This window comes from Ostrinia furnacalis, unplaced genomic scaffold, assembly GCF_004193835.3.
Source record: "Ostrinia furnacalis isolate ACB-3 unplaced genomic scaffold, ASM419383v2 OfSCF1913, whole genome shotgun sequence".
Taxonomy (NCBI): Eukaryota; Metazoa; Arthropoda; class Insecta; order Lepidoptera; family Crambidae; genus Ostrinia; species Ostrinia furnacalis.
Window position 1 is genome coordinate 556,919 of NW_021132152.1, and position 16,015 is coordinate 572,933.

The 16,015-nt window shown below is 45.1% G+C and overlaps 1 protein-coding gene across 1 annotated transcript; it reads right to left on the bottom strand.

The window, feature by feature from the left end:
• Positions 1–554: 554 nt before the first annotated feature.
• LOC114354045 (low-density lipoprotein receptor-related protein 2-like) lies at positions 555–14,847 on the bottom strand. Its single transcript, XM_028306299.1, has 5 exons — positions 14,382–14,847; positions 13,302–13,463; positions 12,482–12,728; positions 11,610–11,806; positions 555–2,782 (listed from the first exon to the last, which is right to left on the bottom strand). Exons 1-5 carry the CDS (start codon positions 14,845–14,847, stop codon positions 2,580–2,582), a joined length of 1,275 nt encoding a protein of 424 aa, XP_028162100.1. The 3' UTR covers positions 555–2,579.
• Positions 14,848–16,015: the final 1,168 nt, after the last annotated feature.

Sequence of the window (16,015 nt, forward strand, 5' to 3'; positions counted from 1 at the left end):
TATCACTTCGGTCTTATTTAATCTCGCTTTCTAAACCAGGCCCGGCATCAGTTTTTTTTAATAAAAGAGAGAGGGAAAAGACGGAGGGAGGGAGAGAAAGTGACTGAGGAGAGGGTGAGGTAGAGCCGGATTAAGGGTTTTATATAACTTTATAGCAAGGTTTATAGGTTACTAGCTTTCCGCCCGCGGCTTCGCCCGCGTGGATTTTTGTCTGTCACAGAAAAACTTTATCGCGCGCGTCCCTGTTTCAAAAACCGGGATAAAAACTATCCTATGTTCTTTCCCGGGACTCAAACTATCTCTATGCCAAATTTCATCAAAATCGGTTGCGAGGTTTAAGCGGGAAAGCGTAACAGACAGACAGACAGACAGACAGACAGACAGACAGAGTTACTTTCGCATTTATAATATTAGTTGGGATAAGTAATAAAATCAACATTTTGTTTTCATCATTCATTTATTTTTACACAATATTTTTCAACTAATGTCAGACGACTGTCTAATAACTATAATAATCCCAATACAAAAATATTTCATCTTCTTACTCTCATATATTATTCTTAATATTGACAGATTTATACCTTTTTACATTATATCAATTCTCATACAAGTATTTTTGTAGATTATGTAATTTTTCGTTAATTAATGTGATGTAATATTCACAAAGACATCTTTGTTTCTATTATAGTTATAATACATATTTATATTCGTATCGAATGATCATAATAATTTCGTTTACAATATACATCACAAGATAAGATGAACGCAATATCATTATTTACATCTCGTAAGAGGCTCGATATCAACTGATGAGATTATCAATAATTAAAAATTAACAACAGAAACATTATCTCACACATTTATGGCAAATCGTCAATGAGTTACTAATAAATTTTACCATTTAATAGACAATTATAAAACACAACACGGCTATATTTTACATAGTCTTAACCGAAATAAATAAATTATTTTTCTATATAGTATATTGCTTATTGTCGAACAAATTTAAAACCCTACGGAAGATCGCCGGAGCGTCCCGAGCGAGCGCCGAGCGTTCGCGGCGAGCGCTCCGGCGCCGAACAACAATTCCTTTATTACTCAATTATGTACTAGTCTCTATACCTAGATCAACGTCCTATACAGATCTTAGGAATGTATGGGCTTACCTAACCACGCAACAGAAATTGGTACGGCGAGCTTTGTAAAACGATAAAAATGTATAACACGTAAATATAAATCATATGTCTATAGTCTCGGACAAAGTCGGAATGCATGTTTTAGTCTAAGTTACAAATTTATAAATCTCTCTATATACATAACGTTCGATTATGAACAATATCACGTGCTGATATGATTACTTCGGTCCAAAATGACAATGTTCTCTGGAAAGGAGTGTCGTCGGCTTTGAGTGACAATAAACTTGAAAATTATCGGAAAACGAAGAGGAAAAATGTGTAAAAGACGTTACAAAAGATTTCAAGTTGTGTCCATAGTTGAAAAGACCTCATTTAACACCTTAACACTCTTGTAGAGTACTTGCCATCTATAGACACATCCTCGAAACGTTAAAGGTTAAAGTGAAAATAAAAGTAAGAAAGGCTCAAAAACAGCGACACGCGATTCCAGAGAATGTTATCAAGGGCGCTGCCCATATAAGATTTATCTCCGTTTACACGGCACCGATCCGAATGGAATGATTCGATTTGAGCATAACTAGTCTAAACGAAGACAGTGCCGTCCAAACGAACTTATCAATTACGTAATTCGAGTCGGCGTGCCGACGAGACAGAGCTGTCGCCTTCAGTGTGCTTTTAATGCTGCGCCTCTGTCAAACCGCGCATACTAAAGATCCGTTCGTTTCGGGACCGATCAGAAGCGAGGTCCCGAATTCAAACTCCCGTGACGAGTCAACGAGTCGAACGTTGACGGATCAAAGCAGCGAATTTACAATTTTACCATCTGATAATTTTATTGTTATTTAAAAAATCAGTGCTATCGTTAGAAATTATATTCTCACGGTGTTAACGTACTATCGGCAAGCGTTAACTTCCCACTGCCGGTCATGTCGTCTCGTTCTATCGCAAAGAATCACCTTTTGATTAGAGCGAGAGCAAAAACGGTAATGGATAGTTAACACTGTGGCCGTGTATACAATGCGGATAAAAGAACAAAAATGAATGTAAGGTTACGGCAGAGTAAATACAAATGAGTAGGTCATCTTTATAGAAACGCCTGAACGCGGTTTGTATGTGAGCGCGCCAATACGTATGCGGCGCGCACGCACACACTGACAAAATTTAGCGTGGATTAGCGGGGCGTTGCGCTGAATTGTCAGTGTGTCCGTGCGCGCCGCATACGTATTGGCGCGCGCTCTCATACAAATCGCGCTCGGTGCGTTTCTATGAACATGACCTACTCATTGGGAATTTACTCTGGTTACGGCTACACTACATCCAGCTAAAGCGAGGAACGTCGCAGTCGGCTCGGGCGGCCGGCCAGTCGGCTCGGAACGGGGGCAGGCGTAGGTAACGCGGGGCGCGGGCGCGCAGGCGGCGGGGCTCCAGCGGCCCCGCGCCGCGCTAGCACTCGCGGTCCTCGCGCACCAGCGCCGCCGTGTCCGCGCCCGTGTCCGCCGCCGGGTCCAGCGCGCGCGCCGCGCCCGCGCCCGCCGCGCCCGCCGAGCCTCGCTTCAGGCCTGCGCTGCGGGTCTCCGTTGATGACGGTGAGATCACCGCCGACACCACTTTGTCCTTGAGCTCGTCGGGCACTTCGTATATGCCGGCTGGAGGAAAAGAAACATTGATGATAGAAAGTTATGTTGCGTATCATATTATTTATGGTGTTGGAACAAAACCTTTGCTTAGTTTTTGTTTTATTTTTTCTTTTCTAGAATTTTTGTAATCCGCCCCTGCAATCAATAAAACGCAAAATACTGGCGTTGTAACCTACATCCAGTTTTGAAAAAAAAAAAAGTTAATTTCAAGACTACCAACATTATAAAAAAAGATCAAAGTGACAGATCAACTATGCGAACTTTTGAATGTCATTGCCGCCTTAATTTAGACAGGGTCATCTATTTTTGTTCCCGGTGCATTTAGAAAATAGACAGTGCACTTTCAACAGTTTAACCGAAGCAATCTTCAAAAAAGTGAATGAACATTTTGTAATAATGCATTTGCTTGCATAATGTAGTAAATAAAAGTACATATTTTTTTACCAAAACTTTGTATAAAACCTATAGGCCTAGAATGTGGATATAAAGCGGTTATCACGCCATTTCATCGGGTTTTTCCCATTGAAGTCTAAAATCATCGTTATGATTTGCATTTAACAAGTGTCATTTTTTATAGTTACTTTTGTGAAGCCTCAATGTAACCTTGTTGGTGTTCAAATAAATAAATAAATAAATGATTATAATTATACGTCATGGCTAGATGACGTCTGACACAATAACAACCTACTGTTAATTGACCCACAACTTTTACGTTCTTTTATCATACATAAATAAGCCAAGCTTTCTATTCCAGAGTTTATTAATTTTTGGATTGTTAAACACTTAAATTATTTGGGGGGCCCAGTGACCCCCGACGTTGAACAGGTTAAGAACAAAATGAAATGATGAACTTACGCAATGGCGGCTCGGGGTCGCCTTGGGCGCGCGCGCGCGTGACGGCGTCGTACATGGGGTTGCTGAAGTCGCGGCCCTTGCGCGTGTCCTCCAGCGAGTAGGCGGGCTCGGCCACGCCGCCGAACTCCACGTTGGAGCCCTGCCGGAACGACACGCTCTGCGAGGACGCTAAGCTGCCCAGGCCGCCGCCTTTGCCGCTGTGGGAGAAACGTTTATTCATTTTCATTTCTTAGGAGTTGGCGAGTTCATTGGAGGGATAAGATGGTCGCCTCGAACCGACAAAAATGGAAGCCAGGAGAGCTACCCTCGGAGATGATATCGAACACCCCACCGTGTTCCTCGTCAGCGCAATGACCACTCTGACAAGTTAGCCCGATTAAACAGTTAAAAAGAAGAAGATGGTAAAATGCTTGGAGGATGAATATTATTATTTGCAGAGTTCAGTAGTCATCATAAAACATAGATAAGTGTCAGAACTATACGAATAAGGTTTCACGAAAACCGACTACTGACCACAGCCAACGCCGCGCACGTCGACGGCTGTAGTTCGGCGCGATAAGAGTAGCGTAGTCTTCATATGCCGCTACACGCGGACATACTTGAGGGAGTGAGATACACTAAATAAACACTCACAATGGTCTCTTCCTTATCACGAACCACGCGGCCGCTGCTCCTAGCACCAGTACCAGCACCAATAACACTGGCACTATGACGGCAGCAGCGGCAGCGGCGCGCGCGGCGGTCACAGGCGCGGCGGCGGCGCAGGTCGGCGGTTGTAGGCGCAGCGGAGCGAGCCTTCCTTTTGTACTGTTGTTCTCCTTACATGTAAGGATGCCTCTAGCCCATGGGCTAGAGGCATAGGGCATAGAGAGAAATAACACTCACAATGGTCTCTTCCTTATCACGAACCACGCGGCCGCCGCTCCTAGCACCAGAACCAGCACCAATAACACGGGCACGATGACGGCAGCGGCGGCAGCGGCACGAGCGGCGGTCACAGGCGCGGCGGCGGCACAAGTCGGCGGCTGTAACCCGGCGCGGCAGGCGCAGCTGAGTTCGCCTTCTTCTTCGACGCAGGTGCCGCCGTTCTCACATGGGCATACTCGGGGGAGGGGACGCTCGGGTTCGACAGCTGTTGGGGGAAGAAAAGGTAACGGTGATAAAAGTTGGATGACACCATTAATTATTTTTTTCAAATAACTGTTGTAAAAACACAATCATTCTACTTCTGTTTAAGTTTTTAATATTATACATATTTATTTGTTGCTAGTAATTAACTTTGTAAAGCGTCTTTGTCTAGAGAGGTTGAATTGGTAACTCGCAGTACAAAATTATTTACAGGTGATGCTTCTGTCGACAATCAGCAGGAATCGTATTTAAGAGGTAAAATGATTCATGATTCATTCATAATCTCAAGTCAGCAGTCTGATATCAAAATCATTGAGCTTTTATGACATCCATCATCATCATCAGCAGCCACAGGACGTCCACTGCTGATCTCATCCCTATCCTATGATTTATAGATTAGCCGGTTAGTAGTGAAAGGTTAATAGTGCCACCTATGTCCTTATTCTGTGATATTCTACAATGCAATTTATCTTCGTCATTTGTAACAGCATGCACTAAAACGAACATAATTAAGTCCTCTAAAGAGGCCTTTATCCAGCAGTAGAAATGTCCAGCGGTAGACTTATCCAGCTGTGGACTCATACAGCGGTGGACTCATCCAGCTGTGGACTCATACAGCGGTGGACTCATCCAGCGGTGGACTCATCCAGCGGTGGACTCATTAAGCAGTGGACTCATACAGCGGTGGACTCATACAGCGGTGGACTCATCCAGCGGTGGACTCATCCAGCGGTGGACTCATCCAGCGGTGGACTCATCCAGCGGTGGACTCATCCAGCGGTGGACTCATCCAGCGGTGGACTCATCCATCGGTGGACTCATCTAGCGGTGGACTCATCCAGCGGTGGACTCATACAGCGGTGGACTCATTTAGCGGTGGACTCATCCAGCGGTGGACTCATCCAGCGGTAGACTTATCCAACGGTAGACTTATCCAGCGGTAGACTTATCCAACGGTAGACTTATCCAGCGGTAGACTTATCCAGCGATAGGCTTATCCAGCGGTAGACTTGTCCAGCGGTAGACTTGTCCAGCGGTAGACTTGTCCAGCGGTAGACTTGTCCAGCGGTAGACTTATCCAGCGGTAGACTTGTCCAGCGGTAGACTTATCCAGCGGTGGACTTATCCAGCGGTGGACTCATCCAGCGGTGGACTTATCCAGCACTAGACTTGTCCAGCGGTAGATTTATCCAGCTGTAGACTTATCCAGCATAGACTTATTCAGCGGTAGACTTATCCAGCGGTAGACTTATCTAAAGCCTGGTCCGTGAGCACGTAGAATTTTGTCCAATGACCCCAAACTGCCCATCCTTGTCGCTCGCACGTAATTATGTTAGAATCCCGTCCAATGACCCCAAGCTACCCATCCTTATCGCTCGCAAGTAATTATGTTGCTGTCGCGCTCGCACACTCACTGCGGGCGCGCGTCACACAGTCACGACAGCAATATAATTACGCGCGAGCGATAAGGATGGGTAGCTTGGGGTCATTGGACGGGATTCTACGTGCTCACGGACCAGGCTTTAGCTGTAGACGTAGCCATTTTCAACAGTACTTATTTGTAGAAGCTATACTGACCGGCGTCGCAGGCTACGTCCTGCGCGGCGCGCTTGGGCTGCGGCGCGGCGTCGGGGCAGGCGCAGCGGCGGCCGCCCGGCACGGCCAGGCACAGGTGCGAGCACACCGCGCGCGCGCACGCGCCGCCGCCCGCAGACGTGTTGTAGCGCCGCGGGTGGTACACTGGAACACGAGAAACAATATTCAATCAATAAAATAAAAGGTATTTGATTCACGCATATACCTAAGTGTTAGCACAGAATAATAATAAGTACTACGTACAGAAGTTTAACTTCGCGAAGGTATTTAAAAAAATGTATGCTCAATGTCAATAACAATATGGTGTAATTTAGCCTGTCTCAAGAGTCAAGCACCATTTTGTTGACAAACGTCAGTGATCGGCACTGCGCCGAAGCTACAGGGCTGACTTCGGTAAAATGATGTGACGTGAGGTGCCAAACTGCGGAAAAAGGCGGAGGAAATACATGATTTAGCATGGATTATCATGAATAATATTAACTACTTATTTACCCCTCAGTGTCTTGAGGCAACTTAAAAAAGTACATTCTGTGTTTTTATTATTATTTAGGCAGTTAAATACTGCACAGTATTTAGTACACCATTTTCTTTATTTTCTTCCATCATACACAAGAATACGCGTGCGTGAGTCAATGTTCGCTCGTATGTGAGGCCTTGTTGAATAGTATCCTGTAGGTGGGCCATCGTGCGTGTTTTGTGAAACTAGGTTAGTAAATCACACAATTCGTTCGTTCGTTCGTTTCAGCCAAATGACGTCCACTGCTGGACGAAGGCCTCCTCCAAAGTTTTCCACAATGCACGGTCCTGCGCTGCCCGCATCCAGGCTCTTCCCGCAATCACACAATTTTTACACATAATTAAAAAACGTCAATTTGGTGTCTTTAGTAAGATGGACGCGTGTCCAGTGCTGCATAATAGCATGTCCAACCTCGCCGCGGCACTCTGCAGGAGGCTGTTGGAGCTGCCACGAACATGGTGGATCAGGGACGTCGTGCGCTTTCTTAAAATAGCAGCAAAGCTAAGTACTCCAGCTTCTGCCAGCATTCCTAATGCACTGCAGTATCGTCGCAGCCCCCTCAGCATCCTGAATGCGTCATTATACGCAGGGCCGGATTAACCATCTCGGGGCCCCTAGGCACAGCTTGTTTCGGGCCCCCCTTTTTTTTTGTCGTGTGCTTGCGCACCGTCACCACTGCCGGGGACAGGGTGGTGTGTGCTCCGTCCTAAAAAGGACGGGGTATACCCACTAAAATCTCCGCGGCGTTCCGTGATCGCCCAAGTGGGGGTATCCGGTCTTAGCCTTAGACTGCCGCGACACCACCGGTGACAGCTCGCCTTCACGGCGGACCCTACACGCCCCCCTTGTGGGGGTCCGACGGGAATGGCCCGAAACGCCAAGCCGTTCCCGTCAGACGGAGGTGACAAGGGTGCCCCCGCACCCCCGGCCTGCTGGCCGCCACCGGGGGGCAGAGTAAAACGGTCATACAACCACCTTCTCCATCTGCGGAGTGATGAGGCGAGAGGATTGTTCTCCCGCTCGCGCTCCGTTGCCTCCTTCTGAAGGATGACCTCTTCGCAAAAGGAGGCGACCGCCATCCAGCATCCTCCAGTTCCCAGCATGGCGTTGACCAGGCTCGGAAGCGAAAGATCCCGGCCCACACGGTGAGGACACGGCGCTGCTCCTCCTAGCCTGTGCAAACCGCGAGGGTGTGCTGCACCGTGTCATCCGCCGCGCCGCATTTGTGGCACAGTGGGGATTCCTCTCGCCCGATCCTATGCATATACGAACCGAAGCAGCCATGCCCGGTCAGCACCTGCGCCAGACAGAACGTGAGGAACCCGTGCGGTCGTTCCAACCATTGGTCCAGAACAGGACCAATGCACAATGGCGGCCAAACTGCGCGCGAGTCATGTCTTCCTTCCAGCGGTCGATCATGATCTCGCGCGCTTCCTGCCTGACGGCGCCGCGCCGCTCCGGGGCCGGGCGCTTTTCACGCGCCTTCTGGACTGCCATCCAGTGATAGATGACAGACAAGACCCCAGCTTCTACCTCCCAAGGAGGAGTACCAGCGAGGACGCACGCCGCAGCAGTGCCCTACCGTGCGGTAGGTCCTCGCGACTTTTTGCGCTATGGCCCGCTGGGGCCTGCGCAGAAGGGCAGCATTCTCCCTCTTGTTGAGTGCGTCCGCCCAGATTGGGGCGCCATACAACGCCATGCTCCTCAGAACGCCGGCATAAAGTCGACGACACCTCGTTTGTGGCCCTCCCAAATTCGGGAGGAGCCAACTCAGTGCGCCGGCTGCCTTGAGGAGGCGTGGCGCTAGCCCGTTAAAGTGCAGGCTAAAATGCCACCTCCCTTCAAGCGTGAGGCCCAGATATTTCATCTGGCCTTTGACGTCAATCCTAACGTCCTCAACCACAATGTGGGCGTCGGAAGGGGCGCGCTGGCGAGGCCCCGGAAAGAAATTCTGCGAGCGACTAATGTGCCGCCCGCCGACGCCAACCGTGCCGCGGCCCCAAATGTCTTCCCCAGGCAGTGACCAGAGTGTCATCCGCATCGCATATGACACTCATGCCAGCGAGAAGGACGCCCCGGAGGAGCCAGTTGAAGCCTAGGTTCCACGAGAGTGGACCGAGCACCGAACCCTGCGGAACCCCGCTGGCCGTCTTTGTTAACATAGGGACTTCGCGGTCCCGTAAGTCATCGGCCAGCAGCGCTCGAAGGTACTGAGGCACTCTGTGATGTTGAAGTGCCTAGAGTATGGTGGAATGAGGATGGTATTGAAAGCGTTGGCTATATCGAATGATATTGCCAACACACCCTCACCCCTCTCCCTAGCCTCCGCAGTGAGGCTTTTTAGCCTCTGAAGGGCGTCGACGGTCGACCTGTCATGTAAACCAAAGCAGTAATGAGAACGTTATGAAAATGAATTAGGTTCCACAATATCGAAATGTGACGATTGAATGTGTAAACCAAAATAAGGCGAAGTTTTGAGGTGGTTTGAGTTTTGTTTCATAAAAATAATCTTTAACATTTTTTTCCATTTTTTAATCCGGAGTGCTGGGCCCCTGGCCATAGTGGGCCCCTAGGCACTGGCCTAAAGTGCCTTATGGATAATACGGCACTGATTATACGTTATTAAGGACGAACTACACATCAACTCGATGCGGTCAGTATTTCTATGTATAAAACTCCGTCCTACACTGTAGCGTAACAAACTGACCGAAAACCACTCATTCCTTCGAAAGCAGGAATCATATTTCATCATCATGATCTTCGGATGCTGCAGGAACACGACTCTCCGAATTACCAGAGGTAAATTAAGTGTTTGACCTACATGTTGATGTTGACCTCATATTTATTTCCAAACAATCGTTTGAATTCAATGATAATTGTGTAAGACTTATTATTTTTATTCTACATGTATCATAATATAAGCTGTATGTTTTCCTAATAAAGAAAATAAAATAAAATAAAAATAAGCTAGCACATTTATCATGCTAACTGCTAAGGACTGGAACTCGTTTCCAAAGCTTTTCCGTACTTAGATGTCTTCAAACAGGTATTTATTTAAACGTGTCTCATTTAAAACTTCATCGTCACATTAATATCACTAAAATCAGAATGCAAACTCACCTTNCTGCCCTCGTTTATTTCAGACGTGTGGGTACGTGTGTAGATTAAATTATTATGATGCACTAAATATTTGTTTTAACCCTTAAGTAACATCCTTATTTTTGGTTACACTTTGAACACCCTGGGGCAAAAAATTACCCCAAACGGAAATTGAAAAAATTTTAAGTAAATATTTAAAATCAATTTAATTTTGTGATTTAAAATGTATTAATGGACTCACTGAATTATACGATTGCTTTAAAAGAACGTCTATCTAGCGTAAAGAAAGACCTAAATCAATCATAACAAAAAACAAATAATTTGTCATTGGCAACTAATAGTCTCCACAATGGTCTTCTAGAAAAATCTTGGAAAGTTATTGTGGGAACCAAAAACCTACAATAATCGGACATTAAATATATGTTTTATGCAGATTTTAAACACAAAATGAAATAAAACGAAAATTTCTGGCTTTATAATAAAGCAAAATAATAAAAAACTTTTTTTTTATGAAATTATGAAAAATTATTTAATAATTTTTTATTTTAAACTTTATTCCTATTTATTTTTTTCAAAACACATCAGACACGCTGACTTACTAGGTAATTATCACTTTTGAGCCCTATTTCTGTGTCGAATTTATGAACGCTCTGTTCTGAGGGGATGTCTTCAAAGTTCGAAAAGTATCATGTAAATCAAGCTCTAATTATCTCTCTGCATTCTAGAGACAACGTGCTAGTTAATCGTCATATAAATATTTACTCATTTTGTTTCAATGTTGTAAAAACCTATTAATAACATGTTAGGCGATGACAAATTAAAGTATGCGTAACTAACACCCTGGGGTAAATTTCTGCCCCACCTACCTGTATAAGCCAAACGAATGAATTTTTTCACATCCCGCATCTACGAGCTTAAAGCGCACATTCTGCATTGAGAATACACAAAACGACATTGCACCAGCTACGCTAGGAAAAAAGATATGTCAATTTTTATGCGCCTGGGGTAAAAAATTACCCCACGGTGTTACTTAAGGGTTAAATAGTCACTGAATTTGCCAATCAATGCACACACTTTAGGAGTCCCTCCAGGCAAGAAATTGCTAGATTTATTTAATTCTAAACAGTACTATTATTTTAAAATTCGCGCAGCGAACGCTAACGTACACGCAGCTGTCAACGTCCGTGACGTCTCTCTCAAATTAGAAAATAGACAGTGCAATTTCAACAGTTTAACCGAAGCAATCTTCAAAGAAGTGAATGAACATATTGTAATAATGTATTTGCTTGTATAATGTAGTAAGTAAAAGTACATATTTTTTTACCAAAACTTTGTTAAAACCTATAGGCCTAAAATGTGGATATAAAGCGGTTATCACGCCATTTCATCGGGTTTTTCCCATTGAAGTCTAAAATCATCGTTATGATTATAATTATACGTCATGGCTAGATGACGTCTGACACAATAACAACCTACTGTTGATTGACCCATAACTTTTACGTTCTTTTATCATACATAAATAAGCCAAGCTTTCTATTCCAGAGTTTATTAATTTTTGGATTGTTAAACACAAATTATTTGGGGGGCCCAGTGACCCCCGACGTTGAACAGGTTAAGAACAAAATGAAATGATGAACTTACGCAATGGCGGCTCGGGGTCGCCTTGGGCGCGGGCGCGCGTGACGGCGTCGTACATGGGGTTGCTGAAGTCGCGGCCCTTGCGCGTGTCCTCCAGCGAGTAGGCGGGCTCGGCCACGCCGCCGAACTCCACGTTGGAGCCCTGCCGGAACGACACGCTCTGCGAGGACGCCAAACTGCCGAGGCCGCCGCCTTTGCCACTGTGGGGAAAAACGTTTATTCATTTTCATTTCTCAGGAGTTAGCGAGTTCATTGGAGGGATATGATGGTCGCCTCGAACCGACAAAAATGGAAGCCAGGAGAGCTACCCTCGGAGATGATATCGAACACCCCACCGTGTACCTCGTCAGCGCAACGACCACTCTGACAAGTTAGCCCGATTAAACAGTTAAAAAGAAGAAGATGGTAAGATGTTTGGAGGATGAATATTATTATTTGCAGAGTTTAATAGGTATCATAAAACACTGTTTTATGTACACCGTCTTATGTACACTGTTTTATGTGCATACAAGTTTAAAATAAATAAATGAATAAAACATGGGTATGTGTCAAAACCTTACGAATAAGGCTTCACGAAAACCGACTACCAACCAAAGCCACCCACGTCGACGGCTGTAGTCCGGCGCGATAAGAGTAGCGGAGAGTCTTCATATGCCGCTACACGCGGACATACTTGGGGAGAGAGATAAACAACAAAAATAACACTCACAAGGGCCTCTTTCTAATGACAAACCACGCAGTTGCCGCTCCTAACACCAACACAAGCACTAGTAATACCGGCATGATGACGGCGGCTCGCGCGGCCCTTTCCTTTTGTGCTGCCGTTCTCGTAAAAGTATACTCGGGGGAGTGAGATACACTAAATAAACACTCACAATGGTCTCTTCCTTATCACGAACCACGCGGCCGCCGCTCCTAGCACCAGAACCAGCACCAATAACACGGGCACTATGACGGCGGCGGCGGCGGCGGCGCGCGCGGCAGTGACGGGCGCGGCGGCGGCACAGGTCGGCGGCTGTAACCCGGCGCGGCAGGCGCAGCGGAGTTCGCCTTCTTCTTCGACGCAGGTGCCGCCATTTTCGCATGGGCATACTCGGGGGAGGGGGCGCTCGGGTTCAACAGCTGTTGGGGGAGGAAAAGGTTAGAACAGTGATCGGACAATAATCCATTCAGATGAATTATCTCGATGAGATCATTGGATAATAATTGACACCACAATTCATAAATTCAAGACGTAACTTTTTATTTTATATTATTCTTACATAAAAATAACGCCTAGAAATCGTGAAGGTAAGTGAGTGAGTGAGTGCAAGAAAAGTGAGGCACTTAAAAAAAATTGTATCTCATTATTGACGTCAACTTTTCTATTACAGCCTCCCTAGACAAAATGCACTTTTTGATCGAATCGAAAATCGAATCTGTCAAAATTCTATACAAAAAAAGGCTTTTTACACTGGTTTGTGATTAACATTTACGGAAGGCGCTTATATCGAGTATTGATGGAAATCGAATGTTTTCTTTCGAATCGACAGTCCGATAGCAAAATCGGTGCTCGATCACATTAAAATTTCTGAATTCTTGGTCACTAATGACTAAGTAGGTACTAATACCAAAAACCTATGTTCTATGATGTTTTACGACACAATTCATCAAAAGAGGCCTTTATAGCAATAGACTTGTATGTAGAATACTGACCGGCGTCGCAGGCTACGTCCTGCGCGGCGCGCTTGGGCTGCGGCGCGGCGTCGGGGCAGGAGCAGCGCCGGCCGCCCGGCACGGCCAGGCACAGGTGCGAGCACACCGCGCGCGCGCACGCGCCGCCGCCCGCAGACGTGTTGTAGCGCCGCGGGTGGTACACTGGAATGTAACGTATAACGTATCGGGGTTAAGAGGCATTGGTGTGGAAACAGTCTCATTTAAAATAGATTTGCTTATTTTGAAAGTGTCGATAGCCTATCGATGAGCTCCAATCAAATCTCTCGATAGTACCAGAGTAAATACAAATGAGTAGGTCATCTTCATAGAAACGAACCGAGCGCGGTTTGTATGTGAGCGCGCCAATACGTATGCGGCGCGCACGCACACACTGACAAAATTCGGGGCAACTCCCCGCTAATCTCCGCTAAATTTTGTCAGTGTATGCGTGCGCACTTCATACGTATTGGCGCGCTCACATACAAACCGCGCTCAGTGCGTTTCTATGAAGATGACCTACTCATTTGTATTTACTCTGATATAGTTCCAAAATAGTGAACTGTCCTATGCATGACATTGACAGTGGGGCGCCACCGTCAATACCGGATCGCTGGTTCCGATTTTTGCCATGTTGGAAACCATATAGTCGAACGATGGTAGTGCCCCCCTGTCATTGAGTTTGGTGGGGCAGTTCAGCGTGGGTCATCTATAGTACAGTCAACGTCAAATAATTCGTGACACCCAAAGTGGCCAGAAAGTTGATAACACAACCTGATTTCAATTGTAATAAAGACGTGTTGCGAACTTTTTGGCTACTTTGGGTGTCAACTATTTGACGCTGACTGCACAATGTAATATCAATGTGATTACTCAGTTCACACGCATATTCGATAGATATTATTGATAGTGAAATATCATATGTTTACAATACTATCAATAATATCGATTATATGTTGACCAATAATATCGAGATAGAGGTATTCAGGTAGGAGATATCGATTAATCTATAGTAAATTTTTAGACAAGCCTAGTTCAAAACCCTGTCAGCACACAACAACTAAAACCAAATTGTTTTCTCACCTTTCACAGCCGACGGATTATCCAGGTCCTTCGAGATCACAAACGGCACGCCTCTGCCGAACTTGTCCTGCCGCACCAAGTCTCCAGTGTCTCTGGTCACCCAGTACAGCGACGACTCGAACACGTCCAAAGACAACGGGTGCTTCAAGATGTCTCCCTGCAGGATGATCTTACGGTGCGAGCCGTCGTGGCGCATCATCTCGATGGTGTTGAGTTTCGTGTCGGCCCAGTATATCGAGTGATCCATCGCCTGGTCGATCGATAAACCGGTCGGGTGTCGGATGTTCTCGGTCACGATCGGTCGCCGCTTCGAGCCGTCCATCCAGGCGATTTCGATCTTCGGCGCGGATCCGGCGTCGGCCCAGAACATCCTTCCCATTTGCGGGTCCAGGACTATTGACGTGGGGCTCTCAATACCAGCGGACACAAGCGCTCGTCGGTACCTTCCGTCTGTTCTAGCGACCATCACGCGTCNTTTTTTTCCATTTTTTAATCCGGAGTGCTGGGCCCCTGGCTATAATGGGCCCCTAGGCACTGGCCTAAAGTGCCTTATGGATAATACGGCACTGGATGCTAGGTCCATAAAAACATAATTATTGTAATATTTGTAATGCCAATAGAGGCTTCATTCCCAGTATTCTTCGGTTTTTGATCTTTTAAATTAATATAGGGTGTAGGGGCCAGTAGGGGACAGTTTGGCTAAAAGTTAGATTTCTTTTCAACTCGCTGCTAAAAACACCGATCTGTTCATTACACCCTGTATTTCACCCACATACGGGTTAAAAAAAACTTATATGAGTATCGCTTTACATGCTGAAAAATAAAGTGAAGCACCAAAAAATCACACAGCAAGGCATACGCACAGCCAAGGTATATTCACAGCTCTATGCATCGCATCAGCCACCTTGTAGCAATGTGAATATACCTTTATATCCGGGACAACACCCATGACGATCATAAACTCCATTTTTTTTATTATTTTAAAAGAAAATGGCATTATTTTTGGTGCCATTTGTTTTTAACTTTTCAATTAAGGTTTTGATAGATTTAAGTTTTATTATTTTGGTGCCAAAATCGCACAAGTATTGTTGCTATTTAATGAAGTAATCTCGAATAGATCTGTATATTAGGATACTGATTGTAAATTTAATTAATATTTTTAGATGAATTTTAATAAAGACATTAACTGCTAATAAATAATTTAAGATTTGCAAGTTTCATTAGTTTTAAGTTAATTAGGTATACGTCAAAACAAGCGTTTCAAATAAGGGAATATTATTTTATTAACGGTGCAATTTTGAACTTTTTATTGTAGTTTAAAAACTTCTGATTTAACGATGAAAATTATTAGCAATCGAGCTAGGAAGAACTTATTTGAAACGCGAAACAATGAGGCAACTTCTATTTCTGATTGTGTTTTATTAATAATAACAATTTACTAATGTTGTTAACTTCCAAGATTCTCCAATTAAAATATTTAAGTACGTTTGTTACAATGTTTGAATGTCGTACTGCGTGAATTGCATTTATTTTTGTTGTGTAAATGACTCTAAAGACAGACTTATGTTCATGAAATAAATTGTGGTTAATTATTTCTTAATTTGTTTTAATTGCCCTTCCACTTTCTCCAAATT